Source organism: Osmerus eperlanus, chromosome 5 (genome assembly GCF_963692335.1).
Source record: "Osmerus eperlanus chromosome 5, fOsmEpe2.1, whole genome shotgun sequence".
NCBI classification, from domain to species: Eukaryota; Metazoa; Chordata; class Actinopteri; order Osmeriformes; family Osmeridae; genus Osmerus; species Osmerus eperlanus.
The window spans coordinates 11,855,917-11,882,746 of NC_085022.1; the positions used below are offsets into that span (position 1 = coordinate 11,855,917).

Sequence of the window (26,830 nt, forward strand, 5' to 3'; positions counted from 1 at the left end):
TTCTGTCTTAACTGTCACAACAAATCTTCCTCGCACTGTTGGTGTTTGGTTATTTTTCCTATTTTGGATATAGGCTTAGGCCTACCTTGGACACAAGGCCAACTCAATTCGAAGTGATAATTAACGTAAGGCACAACCATGATGATTTCGCTTAGGCCTATCCAATACGATTTCCTCAGTGATCATAGTAATCTCGAGGGAATCCGTATTTTTGCCGATGTTTCATTTCGGCATTACAGGTTTGTTGCCAGACAGGGAGTCTTTTTAAAGAAATCTTCCACTGTCGTAAGGCAAGAGCGGTTCCAGCTTGCATTTCATTGGTTTATGATGGGGGTGGAGTAGCAGTTATATTTTCAAAATGGAGGTCCTCATCTTGTTACTGTGTCTGGAGAACACGTCAGCGACTAGGATATTGTGTTATTATGGACGTGTGCAACTAATTCGATTCCAGCTGCCGGCCTACGCTTTTGTATCAGGGCTATTATTTAGATTAAATAGCATAGGCCTGGCACAACAAACATTGTTTGTGTAAAAAGATGTTTAATTATGTCGGTCATGTCAACTTGTTGACTGATAAAGCAACACTGTAGTTCATTATTGTGTTAAGATTAGTTGTTTTCCATCGTTCATTGATGAGCAGTAAACGTTTGGCTTGTATTTGGTGAAAAGGAAATAATCAAATAAATACCATGCGTTAAAGGGAATAAACAAATGGCTGTGTTGCCTAGGGTGCAAGTGCGTTTCATTTGTTTCTGAGTACGGATACGTTGAGAGGGAGAGAGAGAGGAGGGGGCAAAGCTGAGTATTACAGCGCAAAGCTAGAGGGAAAGACAGACAGAAGAGGACAGCACTGAGAGGGGACCGAGATGGGGTACACAGCTGTCAGGGAGAAGATTCTACAAAAACAACCAGAAATGTCCAGAAATACGGCACCCGACCGTGTCGATGAGAAGGGGTAACACCTTCCCTGGAAATGGGTAAGAATTAAATTGATAACTTACTTTAAATGCTTGGAGACGAGTTGAAAGGATAAGCCAATATGGTGGAAAGAACGACGATTCACAGCCCTGTAGTCAAAATGGCCATGATGGTTCCTCAGCCAAGAATTATAAAACATTTTTTATATTCACGGTATATGATCTTGCATTTGTAATTCACAATATGCTTCGAGGACATCGTTGTGTTTAAAGTGAGTTATGTTTACATTCAAAGGACACACATTTGTGGGAATACTTACGAGTTTTCGAACCTACGCAGTTAAAATTTGCTTTGTCCTTGAAAGGGCAAACGCCCTTGTCTGGATCTGAGAGGTCTGAAGTATAAAATATATAGAAATCACTTGAAAGACGTGCATTCTAAAGTGTAATACTGATTAGAATGTGATGTGGCTGTGGTAAGATGTCGAATAATTTAAGTTTACTACGAATTCAGATTTTTTTTTCTTATCTTAAATTGTTTTTATTTAAATCAATCTGCTTAATACATAAACCAAAATAGTTGTAAACCGAAGTTGAAAAACTTAAAAGCCATGCCCTGGTCAAATGCAGGTAAACCAGTTTTGAGATTTTAATACAATGATATATAGATATAAATATATATTAATCGAGGTAATAAATAAAAAAATATATAAGTAGATTTAGCATTTGGACCATGTAAAGTTTATACACATTATATCGATAATCAAGATTAAAATTAATTTCTGGAGTATAAATATATTTAGAATGTAAAACAGGGTGTTGGCTGTTAACTCTTTGTGGTACTGATGGAAATAGTCACTTAAATAATTAAATTTATTTGGCTTATTCTTTCAGTTTAGGAGTCTATCATGTAAAATTTTTACTTAGATAGCAAATGTTATTGTGAAAGTGAAGTAATTTATCTAGAAATACATGTGATTTTCTAATGCCAAGGTCACAGTCAACAGCTTATTGAAATATCCCTACATGAAATATGTATTCAAAAGTAGTTTAGTGTAGGAGTTAACTGTTTTAAAACTGTTTCAGATAAGTCTAGATGCAGGAATGTTGATATTAACATTTAAGAGTACACCCTGTAATTTATATTAAAAATAATTTCAAAAAACAATAATGATGTAGCATGATACTGAAATGGGTTACTTAAATAATTAAAAATGACTGCAACTCAGGCTGATAAGGTAATTTTCATTGGTTGGTAAGGATTTTGCTACAGTCAGACAACATAATAACCATATTAATTTTTGTTTTAGGAACCGCTACTGGTTGAAGAAACACGTAAAAGAATAAGAATGATCAGACTGTGGAATGGTAAGTCCATGTGTAAACAAGTTGTGATAACTAAATTTGCATTTTACGTTTGTATTTACCGCTATACAAGGTGCACCAGTAGGTTGTGCTGTTCTCCCCTCTTATTTTTTGGTGTGTTTTCTCCCTAACTTTTGAAGGTTTGTCAGTTCTACCGTTGGCCAGATTGAAGACTTGCTGTGACCAAGACTTGTAAGTATAAATCTTCACGTTAACCTAAATTTAAACTAAGTATTTACATCGTCCCTCATATCTATATTTGAGAGAGAAAAATATCCCGATCACTGGACAATGGGTTCAATGGTATTGAACCCAGTTATTAATTCATACTATTTATAGATTTGTAGATCTAGTTGAAACAAAATCTTACTTCAACTGGTGTTTGACCCTGGTACTGTTCCTTTATTTTTTGTAGTTAATTTCACTTTCTAAACTTAACTAAATCCGTAATTGTTGCTGCAAGCACTTAGTGCATGGTTTAAATCAAATTAACTGTAAATAAAACATCTGTGGTAGAGGTTATTGGTACATATCAATTTCAAAGGTTGGAATTCAAATATTGTAGTCTGGTATTGAAGGTTTCTTCAGTTCCTCAAAATGGAGTCAACTACAATAGTGGATTGCGTGGTCGCTGTTATTGTAACCCTAAATAAGCATTCTCATGCAGAGTGCTACATGAATGCTGACAAAGGAATGGCGGTATCAAGCCTTTTAGAAAGCCGTCCGATGTTTTGGACTTTTTAGTTTATGGAAATACATCAAACCTTTTTCTAAAATCTTGTCAGTCAGCTTAGCTTTTTAGGGCCAGGATCCAAACAATAGAGGATTTGCTTTAGTCTCCACCCCCTCAAAGTGTCCACCCCATTAGTCTCCTCCCCCTTAATGTTGATTTTCTCAGTTTCCACCGTGTTACATTTTGATTTGAGTTGATTTGAAATTACTTCCCCAAAATTTTTTGAAATGGTCTACGTTTTTATCCTAACCATTCGATGTGCAATACTTATGAAGTGAATTGGAATTGTGTATGGGTTGTAATAAAATCTGCCTTTTCAACGAAATATATAATGTCTTTGTCTGTTTTTAAAACAAGATACAGACCTGGAATATTATATTCAACAAGTTAATTTAAAATGCAACTCCTATATTGAATGCTAATAGTCACTGCATTGTACACAAGTCCTTAAAATGTTGGTACAATCCAAACCATTTACAGTACCCTTAACACCCCTAAAAGGTAGCTAATTTTGCCAATGTAAGACTTTTCTACAGGAGATAAAATGTCTTTCTGATGTCGCAATGTTAGTGCCTCCCATTTATCCTTGGGATCAGACAAATCTGCCAGGTCACAGGGCTTATTAAAATGTTTTTACTTGGTAGCACTGGTGCTGCCAACAAGTAAGGAGCCCCCACTGAAGATTTTCATATAGTCTTTTCCGCTCTTCAAATTTTGAGCGTGAATTGGCTCCCAGTCACGTGACAACGGAGCGTGGTGACAAGGAGTGATTGATGGCAAATTTGTACCCATCTAAAATCTGCATTAAAGTTAACGTAAAGTTCAACAAGTTATGTAATGTTGGATAGAACGTTAGTCACTGTAGCTAGCTCAGAGCAGTCACATACTGTGCAGTAGGCTAATTAGCGAGCGTTTGGTAAACAAATTAAAACAGGTCGCACCATAATGATTATTTGCACTTGAACAAATGCTAAAAGATATATTTTTTTTGTTGCACAGATACAATTTTGGGAGCATATGCGACCAGTTCAAGAGCATTTTCAAGCCCTGGGTCATGTTTTATTTACTCTGGCAGATTAGTCTGGCCACCCTCCATTCAAACAGATTTCCCCTTCAACCAGAATCTGGTTGGGACAATCACAACTGTTTATCTGATAAGGGGTGGGTTCAATAAGATGACTGTACAGAGTAGCGCTGCATTCCCAAACAACCAAGCTAACATTTTGTTGCCCTAATTGGTTATATATCCAACTGCAACTGAGGCATTTTGCTCTGCGCCCATTGGTAATGCCCCATGGAAAGCGAAAAAATGAACTGAGGGCTTCCACACTCATTCACATTAGTGAATTTGTCTGGTGATGCTACCTCACCTTATTAACCCGTTAAGGAGTAACATCACACATGTAGTAGCATTGCTACGAGTATTATGCTAGTTAACTTAGCCCAGAAGCTAACTAAAACTATCTAGTTGCCTTTTCAGAAAAATAACTTGCGCTGTGGGGGCCGTTGGAAATTTATTTAGAAATATATTTAGATATCACGCATCTAAAGGTTAATCTGATATTACACAACAGATGTCCAGAATGGTAACATGTTTTGTTTCCATATCTTAAACATATGTATCCAAAAAGGTAATTTCTTAATTTGATATAAAAAAAATCTACAAAGTGCTTCAGAAACACTCAAACCTTTTCCCTTTTTAATAATTTTCATCTTATCCCACACAGAATCATGAGGACTTACTTCTTGTTGTCATCTCGATTGAAACTAGAAGACGTCTCTGTAAGTCTCAGTAATTATTATCTGCTTAGATTATAGAATATTTCATAAAATGTTGTTGCATTAGTTGGTATTTTTGACAGTGTTTGTTAGATAGTAATGCTTATTACCAAGCATTCTAGGACAGGGTGGTAGTGACAAACTGACGTGTGGAGTATCATAGAAATCAACCAACATGTGCATTTGGCCTACCTCAAATACTGAACATATTAAAGCCTAAGCAGGACCTGTAATGTGCAGTGTTTTCTTGATATGAGTGTCTTGAGAAGGTAATTAAATACCTTCCCATACCTTACCAACGGTCCATTTGAAAACCAATCTGCTCCTGCTTCTACTGGAGCCAATTATTTTTAGATTTTACCTAACCTTTACTTAACCACTTGGTAAAAGTTGAGGGTCACAAAAACAAATTCAAATCATCTTTCTTTGGCTCAAAGAAACTCTGCAAGGATTGGATGTTCTACGGACTCCAGTTGAATTCAATCAAGGGTATCATATCCATTTTCAACAGAAATGTAAACAATTTGTAATTAGTTGACTTTTCTTGGTCAATTCCTGTTTTTTCTGAGAAAGTGAAAGGATGGCCAAGTATTATTGCATGTTATAGTTTAGTCTGTATACTTTCTCTATGGGAACCTTGTTTGCTGTATTTGCCGATACAAGTTCATGCAGTTTTCCATCATGCTTTATAAAGATAGTTTTGGTGTTATAAATGGTGTTATAAATATTTGTGCCTCTATCAGCAAAAATCAAGCTGCGTTACTTAAGAAATGCACGAAGGGGTATGTTTTTGTTACCCTTGGTTTGGCTCTTGCTAGCATAAACCTTGGTTTCAGTGAGCCCCCTTGTGGGCAGTTAAGGTATTATTGAGTAGCTTGAAAATAAAGTTGGACAAATACTTAATACTATAAATTCATACCATCTGCCATTTAAAGACTTAGTGATTCATTGTGTTTCATAAAACATATCTATATTTCAAATATACTTTAAAAGTTTAAATGTTGCCCAGTTGATCTAATGGTGAATTATTTGAATAAACAATGCTGAACGCATTCAGTGCTTAAGCATGCACGGTCAACAGAAGAAATGTTTTACATTTAGTCATTTAGCAGACAATGTAAATGTTTTTAATGGTTTATTATGTATTATGATGTTAAAGCCATCGGAAATTGTATTTATTGACTAACTTGTCATTATGCTACTCAGTATATAAGCATAGTTATTTAGATATTAAATTGTATGCATGCAATTTTGAATTTATGGAATTTCAAAGACTGTATTAACTGAATATAACTTAGGTATTCAACTGAATTTCCTTTGTTTTTGATTCCATTAAGACACCATTGAAATGGACACAATGGACGCAGAGGCTACACACGTTGAGATCAAGATGGCGGCTAAGATTTTCAGTTTTACCGTATTTTGGGAATACGGAGTTCCCTTTTTTTTAAAGCTTTTTTTATATCAGGATCAGTGGCTTTTCACTTGGGGGAAACTTACCCCTTTGTTGGACTCTTGTGGTCATTAGAAAAATATTTTTGACACCTATGTTCCTCGTTTCTTGAATGCATCAAAATTGTAAATACAATTTCAATTCTCTGTACATTTTCAATTAGAATGTTGAATAAAATGCGCATACATTTAACTTTTCTGATTTTGTTCATATTTTCGTATGCAGGAACTCGACATTTTATCGGCGTTAAACAAAAAACTTTTTTTACTCATGAAGTTTATCCAGCAATTTTGTCTTGACGAAGGATTTTTTACACTTAATTAAATTTTTCTATTTAAGAATGTATTTCATGTAACCTTCCTATCTTATGTGAGGACTTTTTCTGCCACCCCCTAGAGGGCTAATCAAACCACATCAGAAAACTTTTGGTGCTGATACCATGAGTTTAGGTGCTTCCCTAAAACAATGATTCTTTGATGCCTAAAATGGGATGGTAGCCAGTAAGCTAGCTAAAAGAGGTTTTGTTGGATATGTTTCTCAGTTTAAGGATCAACTACTTGTGATTGGTGTTGTTTAGCAGTAACCTCCATTGTAGGACCTCCAAGATGTGTATTTCCGTTGGCGTACCCTTACGGTCGGGTGCCCAAAGTGCCGATATCCGAAAGCTTCCTATACATAATAATGCTTTTAACTGGATAACTTAAAAATAAAAATAAATAAAAACATCTGTGTGGAAGTTAAGCACTGGTTCAGTTGCAGATGTTAATTAATCAACTTTTTTTCTACTATATTTTGTAATGGGTATTTAATGATGACACAATATTTTTATTGCTGTGTCTGTAGTGGGCCAAAGGCACTTCAAAATGGCTTCTATAGAACTAGTTCCTGTCTGAACAGGAAATGATGTCTAGATCTAAAGTAATGTGTACAATTATACAATTCTAAGACTTTTTAACATGAGTGGATATAACTTCATGTACAGTCATGTTCATTAGCTAAAAAGTAAACAAATACATTTTAATTCATCATGATTTAAGAGAGCCTTTTTAATACAAAATATATGGGGGAGGGACTATACAGCATCACCTGAGTGTGGGGTAAATGGAAATAACGTCAATCAAAGGCAAAGCTTTTCAGAGCTAGGAAGGAGCTCTAGATGGCGGATGAGCCTTGGGAAGTGGAGCTGTTCATTGGGCTTTTGTCAAGCTTTTTCTCTTTACTGAAATCCCTCAGGAGGGGGGCTATTTCGACATTAATATTCGAAAAAGGTTAACGATTCATGTTATAATCAGTTAGAGCATATTTCTACGCCATTTATTGCTTTATTGTGTCGTGTAAGGACGTCTTTGCTCAGCGTATGCTCGAGTCGTTGTTTTCTCTACCCTGGGTTGGCAGCCATGGCGCGCCTCCATTTATAGTGTGCTCCGTGAGGAGCCCAAGCCTGACCGTCTCTCTCGCACTGTAGTAGAATTAACTGTCTTTTTAAAAAACAAATACATATTTTTTCCTATTTGTTTAAAGTAGTTTTTCGTTTTTGCTCAACCTTATTTTGATATGTTTTCACAATTATTACATAAGTAATATAGCGGAGGTGAATCTAATATCGCATCATACCTTACTGTACATGGAATAGGTATGTTTACATTTTACTACTGCTCCTTTCGAGTGATTTATAATTTTATATCACGTTTTCATAGTTCTTTGTCTGATGACGCAGTTAGAATTAATGCATGTGGCTTGTTACGTGGGTATCATTGAAACACTGGATCACTGGATTTTAACCGAATCAAATCATGACATGCCATTTGTTTATCATTATTTTTATTTGAAAAGTATACTTTGGAGACAATGCATCTACCAATCCCTATGTCGCAACGTCAATGCTTTTACTACACTCTGAAAAGAAACAAGCTTTTGGGACTTCATCCCTGTTCTAACTTTTTACAGTAAATACCAGGACATAAGGTCACCTATTCAAAGTTTCAAGATAAATAATGATGAAGAACAAGAATAAAAAGCAAGAGGATGAAGGTTCGACTAAAAGCAATGCATCAAGGTATGATTATATATATTTAACCTTTTTGACATTGTTTTGATTGTTTACATTTTCAAGCTTGGTTGATCACCTGTGGACACACACATGACATTATTTTTACCAGTTTCATATCAATGACCTTGGTTGTGTTTAATAGCCACACCCTTATTTTCCCTGCATTTCTGACAGTTAACACTGATCTCTCAGGCCCATGTAATGCACATTGTCAATCGTTATGACAAAAGTTGATCTTCATGGCCTGCCTTGTTCAAATGCACAATTACAATTGTTTTGTTTTTTTGCTACAATGTACTATATGACCTTGTCTTATTAGTCAGCTGCATTGCACCATTTTACCATAGTATGTTGACTTTATTGTGGAACATTTGATATACCACTTTCATTTTCATTCATCATCAGAAACATGTGGTGTCATACAAAAAAAATACTATTGATTATCAATGTGTTATGAGGGCATTTCCAATTGATACATGGGCTTTAAACATGCTTCATAATTCATCCTTATTTAACTGTTAAGATAAAGATTTTCATTTGTAAAACATTATTCAATTCTAATGACAGTTAGGAAAAGGCATTTATACCTCAATTTAGAGTGAAGAAAGGTTTACAGATGCATTTTGGTGACATAACCTCCAATCCTTATTCATATTAACTATGTAAGTCAAATTTCCTGATTTGTTACCTAGGTAGAATTTTCTTTGATTAGGATAGGGGGTGAAGTATTTCACAATGTGTTTTGAGACTTTTAATCTGTTCAAAACCTGTAGGTTTAATTATAACTAGGCTATATATATTTACTACCATTACATTGACTTTTTTGCTTTGAGACTGAAATGACATAATTCATTAAAAACCCCAAAATTACATTGGGATTTACTTGCCAAGAGGGAAAGTGGCAAACTGTCAACGTTTAACAGTAACATTGTGTATGTTGATATAGACAGCATATTTGCCTCATTAGGCTACTTATAAAACATGTCTTGCCTACTCCTTTCAGTTAAATATACTTTGTTTGGGGTTAAGTCAGCAATTGTTACTATGGAGTTTTAAAACATTGTCTCACAATCTTTTGATTCTCCTTTCCCCACTATCTCACATAGTGTGAATTGTGATGGGGCAATATTTTATCAGTTTTCATAGCATTCCTACAAGTGCCTGGCAGTGGCTGGCATATATATATATATAAGTTTTTACTTAAAACTTAGAATATTAACTACTTTTTCAATGTGAAAACAGAAATAACAAATGTATTTTTTATCAATAAAGATTAAATAATTATTATGACCTCATACTCATGTGATCAGATTATTTGGGTGCCACATTAAGAGAAAGTACAATACATTGTGACCCAAGAGCCATTGTTCTTCAGCACAGTCAGACAATTATCAACAGACTGTAAATTGAAAAATGGTAAGTGCAAATGGTTAATGTGTAAAATGACAATTTAGGCATTCAAGTCTACAATTTTGTTCCTAACTGTTCACGGCAGCTGATTACAGAGTTACAAGCCACAAAACCCATACCAGCATTGTCACATTTTCACTCTGCCCTCAGTCTTGATTTCCATATGTAGTGCATGTTGAAAGGTCATTTGTGCTGAATTGGTGCTGTGACTGGGTGCTTTGACTGGGCAGATGGCAGCCATTTTAGTAACCTATCACAATTCTGAAAGTCCTGCACCACTAAATTAGGTCCTCTATCACTGTTTGTCTTTTGATTGTGATCACTTTAGAGTCACATAGTAGTTGAATAGTATGAGAGGCAGTGGTTCAACAATGTAGGCTACTATTTTACAGATTGTACTGAAAGTCACTTACAAAAACACAAAATGGCCCTTGCATTGTGCTGCATAGCTAGTATGACTTCTGCTAGAAAGTGCTCAGAACTACAGGAAGTTGGTTCAAAGGTCGGAAGCTTGTACTTTGAGCTGGGATAGGCTAACGTTCCACCTAGCAACCCACAAGCCTATAGTAATTGAGTTTAGGTTTTTGTCCCTCCCATTTGTGACCTCACTCATCAAGGAGATGGTTTCGTGCTTGGTCAGCAGGAGCTGAATTCTCAATCTCCGACAGGCACAGTCTGGCTGTATAACCTAGATGGCAAACACATGTATTTATTTTGGTTTCAAACTGGTGCTGATATCACTGTTAAATAATATTTAGGCTTGTATCATGTACAACTATTGTTGTTTAATTTCAAATTATCCGTAGTCTCCTTTAAAAGATTCACTCGTCTTATTTATGCTAGAGAGTGTAAACAACGTAATTAAAAGATACACCTATCATGACAGATGCATTGAAATTGCTTAAATAGCTAATGAGATGCTATAGGAAGTAGTGTGTGTCAATTTTAACCAATATGGCAGTCCCTTGTGGGATCTATTTTGAAACGCCAGGTGGTGTGCACCCTCCAGTGTCTGTTATGGGTACTGTATTTGTTCACAGCCAGATCGTATCAGTCAACTACTCGACTGCCAATTATTTTCTCACATTCAATGGGGCGAATTATTCCTAAACTACAATGACACAATCCTTCATGTTTTTGTTGTTCAGTCTGTTGATTCTCTTTGGTTGATTCTTTACCCCTCATAATAATGTTTTTCCTGTCTGTAGCCCCTCAATATGTGTGGGGCTGTCATAAAGAGTTGTCATTAACATAAGAATAATTCAATCTTGCTGTCAAATTTACAGCAAATATCACAAATCTGTACACTTTAGGAATACATTAATTGTTCCCTTAATTGTCCATTGAATGTTCCAGAATATAAAATTAAGATCCTTGCTTTGTTCTTTATTGTTTTTATTGGAAATGCATAATCAACATTATCCAGCTCTATCAAAGGGGAAAATCTGAATTACTGCCCTTTTTTTGATACTGTAGCAACTCGGCTTCAGAAGAATCCAACCATTCAGGGTCGGAATCAGGCAGTCACTCGGAGAGTGAGCATGGCAGCGTGAGGAGAACGTCGCACCACTCTGCTTCCAACAGCTCCTCAGAATCTGAGAGCCACTCTGAGTCCGAAAGTGAATCTACAGGGTCCAAGTCCCAGCAACATTCCACTGATGTGAAGGACAAGCCAGTTAGAAAGAAGGACAGTCTAGCAGATGTAAAGAAGGTGAAGAAGTCACTTCTGGCTTATCATCCAGTTAATTAAGATATGGGCCACTGCTTTCCTGGAATTAATCATATTTCCATAGGTTGCAGGCCATCTAGGCACTTATAGTCTAAATCACATGGCCAGTTATGTAACAGTGTTGTGATAGTTTTACATAATTTCTGTGTACATAGAATATTAGTAGTTATGAAGTGTGGTTCCGTTTGGTGACGTTACGTTCTTATTACAGATGTGGGAAGAACATCCCGATGTCTACGGAGTCAGGCGCTCAAGTCGCAGCAGACAAGAACCTGCCCGTCTCAATATCGGAGCTGGGGTAAGAGGTCCATGATGGGACTTCTATGGAAATCCACAGACCTTAACACCGATCATAGAGTTGATATCCAAATTTACCATGTCAGAATTCCCAAGATTACATATCGGCATACTCACAACACAAGCTACACAATGTACCAAAATTGGAGCCACAGTAATATATAATAATCGTTCCTGGACTGACATAATAAGAGAATCTGGTGGTGCAGCAAAGACTGCAGTTTCAAACATTGATCAATTATAGAGTGGCACCATCTAGTGGTTTTGATGTGTAAGCAACGATTGTAACAATCAGTTTTTCATAACCATTTGGCACCATACATTCCAGAATCTTAAATCCCCTTTTACTATGTCAGGATAAGTCAATGCATGGGTGTTACCTGCTTAACCCTGACCCTCTTGTTAAAGAAGATGCAAAACATTTGTAAACCAAAGAGACATGGAGAAAATGGAAATGTGCAGGAAATAGTGTCATAGTACACCGATCAGCCATAACATTATGACCACCTGCCTAATATTGTGTAGGTCCCCCTTTTGCCACCAAAATAGCCTTGACCTGTTGAGGCATGGACTCCACTAGACCTCTGAAAGTGTGCTACGGTATCTGGCACCTAGATATTAGCAGCAGATCCTTTAACCCTTGTGTTATCTTCGGGTCATTCTGACCCATCAGTCATTGTGACCCACCGTCGTATTGCGACAACTTTACCGCATACAAAAACAAAGTGAAGCATTTTCTTTTAACCGTTGGGCTGTCTTAGACCCCCCACATAGCAAAGGTTAAAATTAAATTATTTTCATTTGTTTTTGTATTGGGTAAAATTGGGTAAACACAACGATGGCTCGTTATGAACCTTTGGGTCATGTGACCCGAAGGCAACACAAGGGTTAAATCCTGTAAGTTGCGAGGTGGGGCCTCCATGGATCGGACTTCTTTGTCCAGCACATCCCACAGACGCTCGATTGGATTGTGATCTGGGGAATTTGGAGGCCAAGTCAACACCTTTAACTCGTTTCTCAATCCATTCCTGAACCATATTTGCTTTGTGGCTGGGCACATTATCCTGCTGAAAGATGATACTGCCATCAGGGAATACCGTTTCCATGAAAGGGTCTACATGGTCTGCAACAATGCTTAGGTAGGTGGTACGTGCTTAAAAGTAACATCCACATGAATGGCAGGACCCAGGGTTTCCCAGCAGAACATAGCCCAAAGCTTCACACTACCTCCACCAGCTTGCCTTCTTCCCATAGTGCATCCTGGTGCCATGTGTTCCCCAGGTAAGCGACGCACATGCATCCGGCCCATTGCGTGATGTAAAAGGGGAAAGAATTTGATTCATCAGACGAGGCCACCTCCTTCCATTGCTCTGTGGTACAGTTCCGATGCTCACATGCCCATTGTAGGCGCTTTCGGCAGTGGACGGGTCAGCATGGACACCCCATATGCAACAAACTGTGATGCACTGTGTTCTGACACCTTTCTATCATAACCAGTCTTCACTTTTTAAAACTATTTTGAGCTACAATAGCTTGTTTGTTGGATCGTACCACATGGGCCAGCCTTTGCTTCCCACGCACATCAGTGTGTCTTGCCCATGACCCTGTTGCTAGTTCACCACTTTTCCTTCCTTGGATTGCTTTTGATAGGTATCGACCACTGCAGACGGGGAACACCCCACAAAAGCTGCAGTTTTGGAGCTTCTCTGACCTAGTCTTGCCGTCACAATTTGGCCCTTGTCAAAGTTGCTCAAATCCTTGCGCTTGCCCATTTTCCCTTGCCCATTAACTTTGAGTACAAAATGTTAACTTTCATGCCTATTATATCCCACCCACTGACAGGTGCCATGATAGCAAGACAATATGGGGTATTCACTTCACCTGTCAGTGCTTATAATGTTATGGCTGATCGGTGTATATTTCCCTACAATATAGAGAAACTATTTTCCAATAACCATTTAGTTGAGATTTAATCAAATATATACACATTTTAGGGCAGCAGTGATTCTGAAGGTGGAAGTCCCAAACGAAAAGGACCACGGTCGAAGAAGAAAGAGTAAGTATTGAGACTGCAGCAATGTGAAAGACAACATCTTCTGCATGGTTATTCAGTTTCATTTTTGTCGTTCCTTTGGGAGTATTACAAGCACTTAAATCCATCTTGATAAAATTTGACATTGCTGTGGACTTCTTGTCTGGCAACATCTTTGCTGCTGTATTGGCACTCCTTCAAACAAAACAGCATATATTTGAAATTAGAGGTTTTATATGATATTTTAGTTGTATGACTTTGAACACAGTTCCTTGCTCACAAAATATTATAGTGCCCTCTGGATCTGAGTGCTTTTCCGTAATACAGTCTTGACCATTCAGATCCCATCGTTCACTCATGTTCCACAATTAATTGTTCTGTGTAGTGCTGTGTTTGTATGCACTCCCTATCATTGTGTTCATTCAAATTTGGGTGTCTGTACTCCAAATTGAAATTTGTGGGAGTTTCAGCCAGCTAGACTGAGGCAGCTCGGACAACTTTAGTGGTGACACTTGGTAGTGTGATTTGTGAGCCTGTTATCAAATACGGCATAATAGATGGACTCCAATTTTATACTTTAGTCCAATGATTGGCCTTGAGGGTGAACTGTTGGTATTTCTGTGTTAAGAAATACCTGGAAAGATGATGACTCAAATGATGAAGAGGAGGATGAGGATGCCAGCAGTGCAGACAGTGAGCAAGAAGAAAAAAAAGTTAGATCCAGACGTCTTCCTGCTAGAAGGTAAGAGTATAGCGAAGGCTGGCCATCAGATGGCTCGTCTAGTCTGTCTCAACTCACTTCATTCTCATTGTGTGATCAGTCGTCTTAATTTCACTGTGTTTTGGCTTCGGGGAGCGAATGCGAATAACCTGTTTAGGATTCTCAACCATACTGAAATGTTTCCATAATGAGACGTTGCCAAATGTAGAGTATTTCTTACATTTGAGTAAAAAGTGAGAAGAATTTAGTGAGTATTAGATTACTTTGGGGATCCTCAGCAATATCAGTACCACAACCAAAGCACTGAAATTCAGTTAAATGATGGGAAACATTTCCAATTGCACGAAACTTTTCCAGTTGTTTTTAAAGTGTCTGATGGTGGCCGGCTTGTAAGTAAGTACATTTTATTTATAAAGCACACTCTTAACACAGCAAGGCTGACCGAGGTGCCGAACAAAAGCAAAAAGAAGACACCATAAAATACATAGTAAAAACTAAATACAAACAGTCAATAACAGTAAAATAAGTAACATTACAACTCAAGAGGTAGTGGCAAACACTAGTGCATATCAGTGTGTTTTAAGATTGGATTTAAAAACACAATGAAGAAGCCTGCCTAATAGAAAGGGCTTGTGTTTTGATATTTTACAGGCCTCAGACTAAATCAACCCCTGTGAAGAAGCAGCAGCTTCAAAAAGGAAGGAAAACCAGGAAACAGGAGTCATCCGTTGAGGAAGATGACGATGACGACGACGACGATGACGACGACGACGATGAAGATGACACCCCAAAGAGACAAACCCGTCGCAGAGTGGCAGCAAAAGTCAGGTGTGACGTGTGACACATGCTGGTGCTTCAAAGACCCATATTGTAGTTAACTGTTTGAGGGAAATAATTTTATTTCTCACTGTCACATTTTGCATTGATAATAACACAGGTTTTTGGTTTCACAAGGAACCAAATTGCTTTTGTAAACTGCTTCAAACTTTTCGTACTGAGGCGCCCTCATCTCTCGCGAATTGTCCCTTGTCATATGCATGGTTTTGTGTTGCAGTTATAAGGAGGACCAAAATGATTTTGAGACGGACTCTGATGACCTGATAGAGATGGTAGGGGACGTAGCTGAGGAGCAGCAAGATGACGACAGTGAGACCATAGAAAAGGTCATGGACATCAGGATCGGCAAGAAAGGAGGTACTGAATCTCTACATGGCATCTTATCACTACTCACCTAGAAATAAAGAGCGGTTGTATTTATTTTGTTGAGACTAAGATCACAAGTCTACTAAACAGAGAGCTTATGGCATGTATAAGAAATGCCCTCACCTCCCTTTTGCATATGTTTTGACCATTTTCTGTTTGTTTTTCTGTTAGTCACTGGTGCTTCCACTACTCAGTATGCTGTGGAGGCCAACGGGGACCCTGGGGCAGACTTTGACCCAGAGAAAGAAGAGGGTGAGACCCACTACCTCATCAAATGGAAAGGCTGGTCCTACATTCACAACACCTGGGAGAGCATCGACTCTCTTACTCAGCAGAAGGTCAAGGGATCCAAAAAACTGGAGAACTTCAAGAGGAAGAATGACGAGTTGAAGGCATGGTGAGGAACTGAGACCGGTGCCGATAAGTCGTTTTGTTGTATTCTTTTGGTACTCAGTTTGAAACCCAGTGACACATGTTATGTTCTTTAGGTTTAGAAAAGCATCTCCTGAGGATATTGAATATTACAACTGCCAGATGGAACTGACCACAGACTTGAATAAGCAGTTCCAAATTGTGGAGCGAATCATTGGTAAGAACACTGTAAAAAGTTTGTAAAAGCGTATTTTCAATTGCCAGAAGTGTCTAAATAGTTTTAACAGGAAATAAGAATTTTGTAACAGTGTATAAATATCACTATAGTTGATATTTATTATTTGCTATAAAAATATTTGTGTGCAAAATTGTCATTTTGTTTTTTCTTCTGAACAGCAACTAAAACAGGGAAGATGCCAGGGTCCATTGATTTTCCCTGTAAGTTGGTCTAATCCATAAAGTTGGAAGTGCGCTTACTACTGCTATGTGTACTGTATGATCCCCACATTAAATCATGTTCACTCTCCACACTTTCTTTTTCTATCCTGAATAGCGCACAGTCACAAGACGGCGTCGTCGTCTGATGAACCTGAGTACTTGTGTAAGTGGATGGGCCTTCCCTACGCCGAGTGCAGCTGGGAAGATGGAGCTCTGGTTCAGAAGAAGTTCCAGCACTGCATAGATAACTTCAGCAACAGGGACTCCAGCAAAACAATCCCTTCCAAAGAGTGCAAGGTGAATACATGGTCAGCAGGAAATGCTGACAGAGCTCTGAAAACAGAGCGCCACCTGACCAATGCCCTTCATAAGATGCAGAGCAACATGCAGTGCTGTGTCCTAATCGTGGTGCAACGTTGTTCTCTATTGTCGATCTCAGGTGTTGAAACAACGGCCTAGATTTGTTGCACTGAAAAAGCAACCATCTTACATTGGAAATGAGAACCTGGTGTTGAGAGATTACCAGTTAGATGGACTCAACTGGCTGGCCCATTCCTGGTGCAGGTAACAACCTGAGAATCAGCTAATCTTTAACTGTGCTGTATTATAGATTACAAAACAATATATATACATACATATACATATGCAGTATGACCAATATGTTATTGTGTTCCTCAGGTGCAACAGTGTTATCCTTGCCGATGAGATGGGTCTTGGAAAGACCATCCAGACCATCTCCTTCCTGTCCTACCTGTTCCATCAGCACCAGCTGTATGGGCCTTTCCTGGTGGTGGTGCCCTTGTCAACACTCACCTCCTGGCAGAGGGAGTTTGAAACCTGGGCCCCTGACATGAACGTGGTGGTCTACTTGGGGGATGTTATGAGTAGGAAATCAGTAAGCAGTATCGCTCGTTCCAAACATGCAGTTTTTGTGACAGCTCCCAAGATGGCTCTGAAATTTTCATCTTCAATATTTTTCTGTCTTTACCAGATCCGCGACTACGAGTGGGTAAACCACCAGACAAAAAGAATCAAGTTCAATGCACTTTTGACCACGTATGAAATTTTACTGAAAGACAAGGTAAGGCATCAGAACATTCTGGGTTCTTTTTCAATAACTTTATAGTAAGTGATTGCTCAAATATTACGTTGTTACGCCCTTTCTTCAGTTTGTCTTATCTGTAACGACTTGACTGACTTGACTGACTTATCTTGCAGGGGGTTTTGGGGAACATCAACTGGGCCTTTCTGGGTGTGGACGAAGCCCATAGACTGAAGAACGATGACTCGCTGTTATATAAGTCCCTCATGGACTTCAGGTCGAACCACAGGCTGCTCATCACTGGCACTCCTCTTCAGAACTCTCTCAAAGAGCTGTGGTCCCTACTGCACTTCCTGATGCCTGACAAGTAGGGCTCTCTCGTTTCCCTTCAACCGACAACTCCCCCCAATCTCCGTTTGCTTGCCACCTCAAGTCACAGCGACACCGCATGCGTTCTCCCGCTCTCGTTTGCAGGTTTGAAAGTTGGGATGACTTTGACGATGAGCATGGGAAAGGGAGCGACAACGGCTACCAGAGTCTCCACAAGGTCCTCGAGCCCTTCCTCCTGAGGCGCGTCAAGAAGGATGTGGAGAAGTCCCTTCCTGCCAAGGTGGAGCAGATCCTCCGCGTGGACATGTCAGCCCAGCAGAAACAGTTCTACAAGTACGTGCCCGAACCCTGTCCAGATCACCCCCTCCATCTCGCTCTCCGTCTGACAGCCTTTCTCTGCTGACGATTGGTGTCCTATCTAAAGCACGCTTCCTCTCCGTCTCTCTTCCTCCTTGTCGTCTCGCTCCCGCTGCGTCTGACAGGTGGATCCTCACCAGGAACTACAGAGCGCTTTCCAAAGGCACTCGAGGCAGCTCCTCCGGGTTCCTGAACATCATCATGGAGCTAAAGAAGTGCTGCAACCACGGTTTCCTGATCAAGCAGCCAGAGGAGGGGGAGAACGAGACGCAGAAGGAACACCTGCAGGTATGACTGACTGTCTCTCTCAACGGCTTGAGGTGCACGCCTCTAGGCCTTGTGGCAGCGGCGAGCGATAACGGATGACGAGCTTTGAGCGAAACAGACAGCATAGGCTACCGCCTGAGGATGTTTTTTTTTTTGTGTATCGACTCTGGTTCCCTGTGTTTGGTTCCCTGTGTTTGGCTGGTTGTCTGTTTCGACCTCTCTTACTATGTGTGCCGCAGAACCTGGTGAGGGGCAGTGGGAAGCTGGTGCTGCTGGACAAGCTGTTGACCAGGCTCCGCGAGCGAGGGAACCGTGTCCTCATCTTCTCCCAGATGGTGCGCATGTTGGATATTCTGGCAGAGTACCTGGCCCAGAAGCGCTACCCATTCCAGGTGAGTGTGTCCCCCCCCCCCCCCCCCCCCCAGCCCAGAGGAGTCTAAACGGTATTCTGAACACTCCTGTATGGCCTCATTCCCATATTTCACTTGTTCTTAGGTCCTCATGACATTTATTATATCCTGTCTGTGAGTAGTGACTGCGTTCATAATAAGGGTGCTCACAGGGCTGTGGCAAGCTTGGCTTAGGTGCCACCTTACAGGATCAGGTTGCAGCACACATAACCAAGCAGACTCGTAACAAATCTGGTTATTTTTGTCCGAGAGTTATTTTTTGATGCGAACTGGAAGGAACCCAGAGAAACGGGGCAGCTAGTATACAGACTTGCGTCTAAGCATGGGTGAACCGTTGCAATGCTCTTTGACAGTAATCGAGGTCATGGATTCCGCAACACCATGTTAACGCAGTGTTGCGACAAGAAACCTTAAGAGTGTAGGCTTGGAATTTGGAAAACTCTCCCAAGGCGTAACGTTTTGTCTTCCTCTCCCCCTCCTCCCCCAGCGCTTGGACGGATCCATAAAGGGAGAAATCCGAAAACAAGCCCTTGACCACTTTAATGCTGAAGGATCTGAGGTATGCCAGACAGTATTTCATCGAATGTGATGTTGTACACGGTAGCTCTGAGCATGGAAAATGTGCATTATTGGGAGTTGTTGATTCAATATGGTTGGTGGTGATGATTTTTTTTCTCCTCTACTTTCCAGGACTTCTGTTTCCTGCTTTCTACTAGAGCTGGAGGTTTGGGGATTAACTTGGCATCTGCGGACACAGTGGTGATCTTTGACTCTGACTGGAACCCCCAGAATGACCTGCAGGCTCAGGCCAGAGCTCACAGGATTGGCCAGAAAAAACAGGTAGGGCACGACTAAAATCTGGATTCGCAATTACTATGTGGGACACGTGATTCTTGATATTCTTTTCCATGTTTAGAATTTTGAAAATGTCCCTCTTGCTTCTCAGGTGAACATCTATCGATTGGTCACCAAGGGAACAGTGGAGGAGGACATTATTGAGCGAGCCAAGAAGAAGATGGTTTTGGATCATCTTGTCATCCAAAGAATGGACACCACTGGTCGAACCGTTCTAGAGAACAACTCTGGAAATTCAAAGTGAGTAAACCAACTGAATACTCTGTCTTTTGAAAAGAGCCTTTGGTAAACAGTCTATCAGGCACTTATTGTTGATGCCTGCTTTACAGTTCCAACCCATTCAACAAAGAGGAACTGACTGCCATCCTGAAGTTTGGAGCAGGAGATCTTTTTAAAGAGGCAGAAGGAGAGGAGTCTGAACCACAGGTATACCCAGAAAGTAGGGTTTTGCATAGATTTACAAAAGGGTCACCCAAGATGCTTGAAAACGATATCCTTCCAGAAGCAAATTATTTGACCACAACGTTTTTGCCCTCCCAGGAGATGGATATTGATGAGATCTTGCGATTGGCTGAAACAAGAGAAAGTGACCAGGGATCGAGTGCCACAGATGAGCTCCTCTCTCAGTTCAAGGTACGCTACCAGCTTGCTCGTACAATCTCCAGTGAGGCCTTCGGTTTGAAAACACCTGTAGCTCCACGACCCTGCACTTGACTACACTGCCCTCTTCTCCTCCCTACAGGTGGCCAACTTCTCCAACATGGAGGAGAGCGCCCCCGAGATAGAGGGGAGGGCCGTGAAGGACTGGGACGACATCATCCCCGAGGACCAGAGGCGTCGGCTGGAGGAGGAGGAGAAGCAGAGGGAGATGGAGGACATCTACATGCTGCCCCGCAGCAGGAGCTCCAACAAGAGGGTGAGGGACGTTCGTGCAGGTTCCTCCTCTCTCTCTGTTTCTCTCTTGCGCACTCTTTCTTTCTTTTTCTCGCACTCTCTGTTTCTGTCTGTAATTTTCATTTTCTTGCTCTCTCTGTTTCTCTCTTCCTCTCTCTGCTTCTCTCTCTCTTACGCACACTTCAGTGCTGGTACCTCTCTGGAACGTTCCCTTGGGGGTGGGGGTGATGAGCTATGCACTCTCATCCTCTCCTGCTATCTGCATGTATGATGTCTGATGGGATTTTAATGAGTACTTCCTCGGGGTGAATTCCCCCTTGTGGTGCTACTGTGCGCGTAATGTAGGTGTGCCTAATGTACCGCCCAAGAGGTCTCCTTAACGAATCATTAGCTTCTGGGACTCCGCCGAATCCCTTGTGGCGCATGAACGAATATTCATACCTGCATAATAACTCAGAAGATTTCGCGTGTTCCTGTATGGCCGGAATGGGTCTCCGTTCAAAGTAAAGACGTAGTCTGATGACCGCGTTCGTGTGCTTGTTCCCAGGCGCAGGCCAACGACAGCGACAGCGACGTGGGCTCCAAGCTGAAACACCGCTCGTCGGGCTCCGAGAGCGAGACTGACGACAGCGAGGACGACAAGAAGCCCAAGAAGAGGGGCCGGCCCAGAGCCCGCAAGAACAACGTGGAAGGTTTCACAGACGCCGAGATCCGACGCTTCATCAAGGCGTACAAGAAGTTCGGATCTCCTCTAGAAAGGTCTGCGCCGCTCTGCTACCACCGATACACTGTTAAGTCGGGTCAGCAAGCTAGCCCTGTTGGTCCATTGTTTATACCGTAACAGTGCCTTTCGTTCACAGACTAGAGGGCGTTGCCAGGGACTCTGAGCTTGTGGACAAGTCCATAGCGGACCTGAAGAGACTGGGTGAGCTTATCCACAGCAGCTGTGTGGCTGCAGTGCAAGAACACGAGGAGCACCTCAAAGAGAACCCCAGCGAAGGTGCGTGTCCGCTTCTTTCCTTGGTGCAAACGTTGACCTCTTCGGGTTTGTGCGCCCGTCGTTTTTGTTTATTTTTATTGAAACGTCTGTGTCTGCTCCTTCAGCCAAAGGCCCTGGGAAGCGCCGAGGGATCAACATCAAGATCTCGGGAGTGCAGGTCAACGCCAAGTCTATCATCCAGCACGAGGAGGAGTTTGAGCCACTGCACAAAGCTATACCGGCCAATCCCGCCGAGAGGAGCAAGTAAGCCGGCCACCAGCGTGGATTATAACATAGGGCAACACATAAATCACATAAATGTCAGCAGAAAATAAGTTTGACCATCTTCTTCGACACAGGTTCCAGTTAACCTGCAGAGTGAAAGTGGCTCATTTCGACGTGGACTGGGAGGTACAAGACGACACGCAGCTCCTGCTGGGCATCTACGAACACGGCTACGGCAACTGGGACCTGATCAAGACCGACCCTGACATAAAACTTGCCGACAAGGTACACGCACGAACAGACAGGTTAATTTTCACGGCATCACTGGATATGTGAACGTGAGAGTTGAAGTGGGTGTTTGTTTAACATCTGGGTTGTTTTCCTAGATCCTCCCTGATGACCCGAACAAGAAGCCCCAGGGGAAGCAGCTCCAGGCCAGGGCAGACTACCTCCTCAAGCTGCTGAAGAAGGAGGCGGACACTAAGGATCAGTCTAAATCAGGAGAGGAGGTGAGTAGAAACACGACCTCTTGTCGTGAACCCGGAGTATGGAGGATGAGAGAATCACAGCTTGCAAGGAAGCTAACTTACCTGTTTAATCTCTCTCTCCCCCCCCCCCCACACACACACAACTAGACCAAAGCGAAGAAAAGAAAGCCCAGAGTGAAGAAGGAGAACAAGGCTCCTAAAGATGAGCAGGGCAATGACATATCTTCCCCCTGTCTGTCAGACAACCCCTCAGAGGAAGGGGAGGTGAAGGTCAGTCTGTTTGGGATGGTGCAATTCCATACTAGTACACTGGTGTAGAGCCCGTCAGCAACACGATTCCAATTGTATTTAAAGGTCGGCGACTGGTTCCAGCTTATTTATTTGTTAATTTCCTTGTCTAAAAGGATGACGGAGCAGAGAAATCTCCATCAAAGAAGAGACAGAAGAAGAAGGATAACAAAGAGAACAAAGAAAAACAGGGAACTTCTAAAAAAGAGAAAGAAGGGGACAAAGACAAAAAGCGTCCCAAGGGCAAAAAAGATAAGGTATTTTTCTGTTGCGAGCGCCACATATCGTTGTCGTGCACGTATACCATTTCACACTTACTAACCTTTCCTGTTTCGGAGCAATTGTGAGGAACAGTTTTTGGTTTCTGGTGTTTGTCTTTGGACATTGTTGGCAGATGAATGTAAAGATAATCGTAGATTTTTTCTGGATCACAAGGGTTTGAACAGGGCGTCATTGTATTCGAGGTGTTTGCATGCAGTGTTCTGAGGTTGTTTTTTTGGTGTTTTTTCCCTCTCAGGCTAAAGGAGCCAAAGGGAAGAAACCCCAGGGGCCAGTGCACATCACTGCTGGGAACGACCCCATTCCTATCGGAGAGGAGGACGAGGAGCTGGACCAGGAGACCTTCAGCATAGTCAGTTATTTACACTCTCTTCTGCTGCTCAAACACATCCACTATGGAAACCACAAGTCCAAGACAAATTATATAATAATAACATAATAACAGCTACCATAATATTATCTACAAAACATCATTTGAGTCACCCCAGACATCCTCACTCATGTATGTGGTAATGGAGGATGTTGAACAGATTTTCATGTTAAACTGTTTTTCCCCAGTGTAAGGAGCGCATGAGGCCAGTGAAGAAGGCCCTAAAGCAGCTTGATAAGCCTGACGAGGGCCTGTCTGTCCAGGAGCAGCTCCAGCACACAGGAACGTGCCTGCTGAAGATAGGAGACCGCATCACCGAGTGCCTCAAGTCCTACAGCGACCCGGAGGACGTCAAAACCTGGCGTCGGTAAGCCGTGGACGAAACTAGCTACACGCACTAGTCATTTTTCAGGGGAGGTCGATGTCTGTTTTGAAACCCCACCGTGTGTTCTTGTGTCCTCTCCAGGAACCTCTGGATCTTTGTGTCCAAGTTCACGGAGTTTGGTGCGAGGAAACTTCACAAACTTTACAAAATGGCTTTGAAGAAGCGTTCACACGAGGAAGACGTGAGTAGCTGTTTGTCCCTGCTAGTATTCATATTACCTCAATAATAAAGCAGTTAGATGTTTAAGACTTAAACATGAGAGTCGTACTGACTGATCTTCACATGCCCTGGGACCTTTCTAGAAGGACCAGAGGAAGAAGGATGACCCCTCGGGTAGGAAGAAGCCCATCAGGTCCGAGACCTCTGGCTCCAGTCGAGAATCTACGGGCACCCAGCCGTCCTCCAAGTCTCACCCAAGCATGGCTCACTCTTCTGGGCCAGGCCCGCACGGACATCACAGAGAACCATACAGCCAGGCCAGCAAGAGACACTTTGGAAATGACGGTGAGATAAAGACAACCTTTTTAATTTTTTTTGTCAAATGTCTCATGAAGCTGCGCTGTTTTCATTCTAAAAACATGCATGCTTTGGTCCATTCGTTACAGATAGAGGAGACTGGCAGAGAGAACGTAAATACAGTTATCCTGGAAACAGCAACCAGTCCTGGCAAGGGGATCGGCATCACCCGTATGACCAGCCACGATACAAGGACCATCACTATGGCGACCGTCGTCCCCATGGAGACTCCTATCGCAGCTCTGGCGGTTACCGTAGCAGCAGCTCCCCCCGGAAGAGGCCGTACGACCAGTATGACAATGACCGAGATCACAGAGGTCATCGCACCTATTACGACAGGCGAGTTACTCACCGTTTTCGCTTAGAATCACATCCATGTTAATTTCGCTGGATGGAATTTGTGTGAATCGAAAGCTGGTACGTTTGTTAAAAGTCGTTTTTGACACCAACACACATTGTGTAGGTTGAGGCCGCGGTGGCCTGGGTTAGACTCCAGCCCAGGCCCTTTATTGCATGTCATCCCCTCTCTCTCTTCCCACATTTCCTGTCCTCTCCAAAGCCACTATCTCTGTCTAAAATAATATAAATATATTGTAAATTAAATAAAAAGTTGGATCTGTAAAGGTAGGTTTTTCATCTCGATTGTCATTACAGGCACCCGGACCCCAAAAGGAGACGCTCGGACGAGTTCCGTCCTAACTACCACCAGGGGAGCGGAGGAGGTCATGCCCAGGAATTCAGGAGGATGCCCGAGCACAGGCCCGGCCAGGCCCCAGCGGGGACCGAGCACTACCGGCCCTTACACCCAGACAAACCCCCTCCGTTGTTGGACCCACGCTCCCCACAGGCCCACAAGTCCCCCCAGGACTCCCACTCGCCACTCGAGCGGCCTGCGGAGCAGAAGGGGGACGGGCCAGATGGGACCTGGAACAACAGGAAGTTGTGAAGCCCCTTGCCGCAAACGGAGGGGCTGGACTTGAGGGGCTCGTATCGGGAAAGAACGAAGAAGGGGGCGAAAACGCATGCTGCTGATGGACAGGCCTGACGGGATCGATTGTGCCCTCACTGTTCGGAAGGGAGATGACACCAACTCTGAAAACCAGCAAACCCCCCCCCTCCTTCCCCAATGTGTGATTGTGATGATATACTATGCTTGTGCCCCCACAAGTGAGGAAACGAATATGTGAAAGATACGCTTTATGACATTGTTTGGTTGTTTTTGTTCTGTATTGGATGGTCCGGGTAATGCTTAAGGATTGGTCCCATGGACTGTTAATTATGAAAATGTTTTGATGCCTGAAAAATGAATGATGACTGATCTTGAAACTCTTAAAAAGTGCCTCAAGTATTTGGCCTTTTGAATGGTATAGATGGGATTATTCTCAAAGGAACAACGCCTTTTTGTTTAACTATATGACTTTTAAACAGGTGTGATTGGAAGATATTCTGAATTGGATTATGTGAATCACACCATCACCTGTTAATTCATCTTCATCTTGTCCAGGTTGTTTAGAACTATCATATTTCAATATATACTTTTCCATGGTATCGAAATGGTGTTGCATCCTCTTTTAAAAATCATCAAGGAATAATAGGTAATCACGGCTATTTAGTCGTCAAGTACTATTCAAATTGTTTTAGGACATTTTGTATTTCTCAATGTATACATCATTGCAATCTTAACACTTAGTCAACAGTGACCAAAGTATTTGCTGATAGGTTACGAACCTAATGGGAAAATCACCAGTATTGGGGATATTGAATTTCATGTGCAAAGGTCTATAACACTATAATTTTGTCAACAATGTCCATTCAAGCTTTATTTTGTAGGTGTGAGAGGAAAGCCATTTCTGTCACCTTTCTTGAATCTGTATGTCTGTATGAATGGTACTTCAGCTTCATGTTATTCTCAGCACTGCACTACTGGTTGGCTCCACCTATAAAGTATTTAAAATGTCTGATAGTCTCATTCACACATTCTTTTTGGGTTGAATACATTTTGATGAACAGGGATAGTAATATTAGAAATCAGTAGATTGTTCGAGGAAGAATGGAGTGGACGCGCATGCCTGGTAATTGGCTATCAATGGTCTTTTCGTTCCAGTGCCAAACCAAAGACTGGCCCTAGCTCCAGTCCGTGATCTTCTTTGTTTTTCTGTGTGCTTCTCCATCTGTGCCTTATTTCCGTGTATATATTGCTTCTGTAAATGGGTTTTTGGACATCACTGTCGTCACATACACACATAAATGATTGCAGTATTCCGCACTCCCTTCTATTGAGATTTTTTTTTCAACAGTTGAGTGATGCTTTTTGGATTGGGTGCTGGTGTTGGGAACAAAATGATTGAGTTTGTCATGGGCTTTTGCTGCATCCCTTTGAGAATTTTGGGGGAATGGCAAACATGATTACACAGGAATCTGTGTATAATGGCCTTTCTTGAGAAATGGAGAACTCTGTTACAGTAACAAGCCAACACCACCCTTTTCCATGTTGTTCTACAGCTCCTAGATTGTATGTTCTTGAAAACATGCCTGAATTATTTATATTTGTGACATAGCCACTCATGTGACTGTAAATATGTTTATAAGGCATAAATGTAATAAACTTTCCTACATTATGAAACTTGTCCAAAGCTTATTGCTTTG

General features: G+C 41.5%; 1 protein-coding gene across 5 annotated transcripts; it reads left to right on the top strand.

Annotated features, from left to right (window-relative positions):
- Positions 1 to 217: 217 nt before the first annotated feature.
- Positions 218 to 26,807, top strand: chd2 (chromodomain helicase DNA binding protein 2). Of its 5 annotated transcripts, XM_062461648.1 has the most exons (39): positions 7,354 to 7,515; positions 7,826 to 7,880; positions 8,195 to 8,303; positions 11,184 to 11,418; positions 11,648 to 11,734; positions 13,728 to 13,789; positions 14,394 to 14,507; positions 15,138 to 15,314; positions 15,541 to 15,680; positions 15,861 to 16,086; positions 16,178 to 16,278; positions 16,458 to 16,499; positions 16,615 to 16,796; positions 16,939 to 17,063; positions 17,178 to 17,394; positions 17,491 to 17,580; positions 17,718 to 17,908; positions 18,016 to 18,204; positions 18,354 to 18,516; positions 18,735 to 18,887; positions 19,393 to 19,464; positions 19,596 to 19,745; positions 19,852 to 20,000; positions 20,090 to 20,186; positions 20,301 to 20,393; positions 20,503 to 20,676; positions 21,202 to 21,413; positions 21,515 to 21,654; positions 21,759 to 21,897; positions 21,993 to 22,143; positions 22,245 to 22,367; positions 22,494 to 22,616; positions 22,751 to 22,891; positions 23,152 to 23,265; positions 23,472 to 23,650; positions 23,750 to 23,849; positions 23,971 to 24,172; positions 24,274 to 24,523; positions 24,839 to 26,807. In XM_062461648.1, exons 3-39 carry the CDS (start codon positions 8,242 to 8,244, stop codon positions 25,128 to 25,130), a joined length of 5,457 nt encoding a protein of 1,818 aa, XP_062317632.1. In that variant the 5' UTR covers positions 7,354 to 7,515; positions 7,826 to 7,880; positions 8,195 to 8,241; the 3' UTR covers positions 25,131 to 26,807. The 5 variants fall into 5 exon arrangements, 4 of the variants coding, with proteins under 4 accessions (XP_062317632.1, XP_062317631.1, XP_062317633.1 ...); XM_062461647.1 differs by having other exon boundaries at positions 7,354 to 7,880; XM_062461649.1 differs by lacking the exon at positions 7,826 to 7,880.
- The last annotated feature ends 23 nt before the right edge of the window (positions 26,808 to 26,830 follow it).

Excerpts from the sequence above, each read along its gene's own strand:
- chd2 (XM_062461647.1), top strand. The coding sequence starts at position 8,242 with ATGATGAAGAACAAGAATAAAAAGCAAGAGGATGAAGGTTCGACTAAA. Across the intron at positions 8,304-11,183 it reads ACTAAAAGCAATGCATCAAG|CAACTCGGCTTCAGAAGAAT; the intron begins GTATGATTATAT and ends TTGATACTGTAG. Across the intron at positions 13,790-14,393 it reads CCACGGTCGAAGAAGAAAGA|AAATACCTGGAAAGATGATG; the intron begins GTAAGTATTGAG and ends TTCTGTGTTAAG.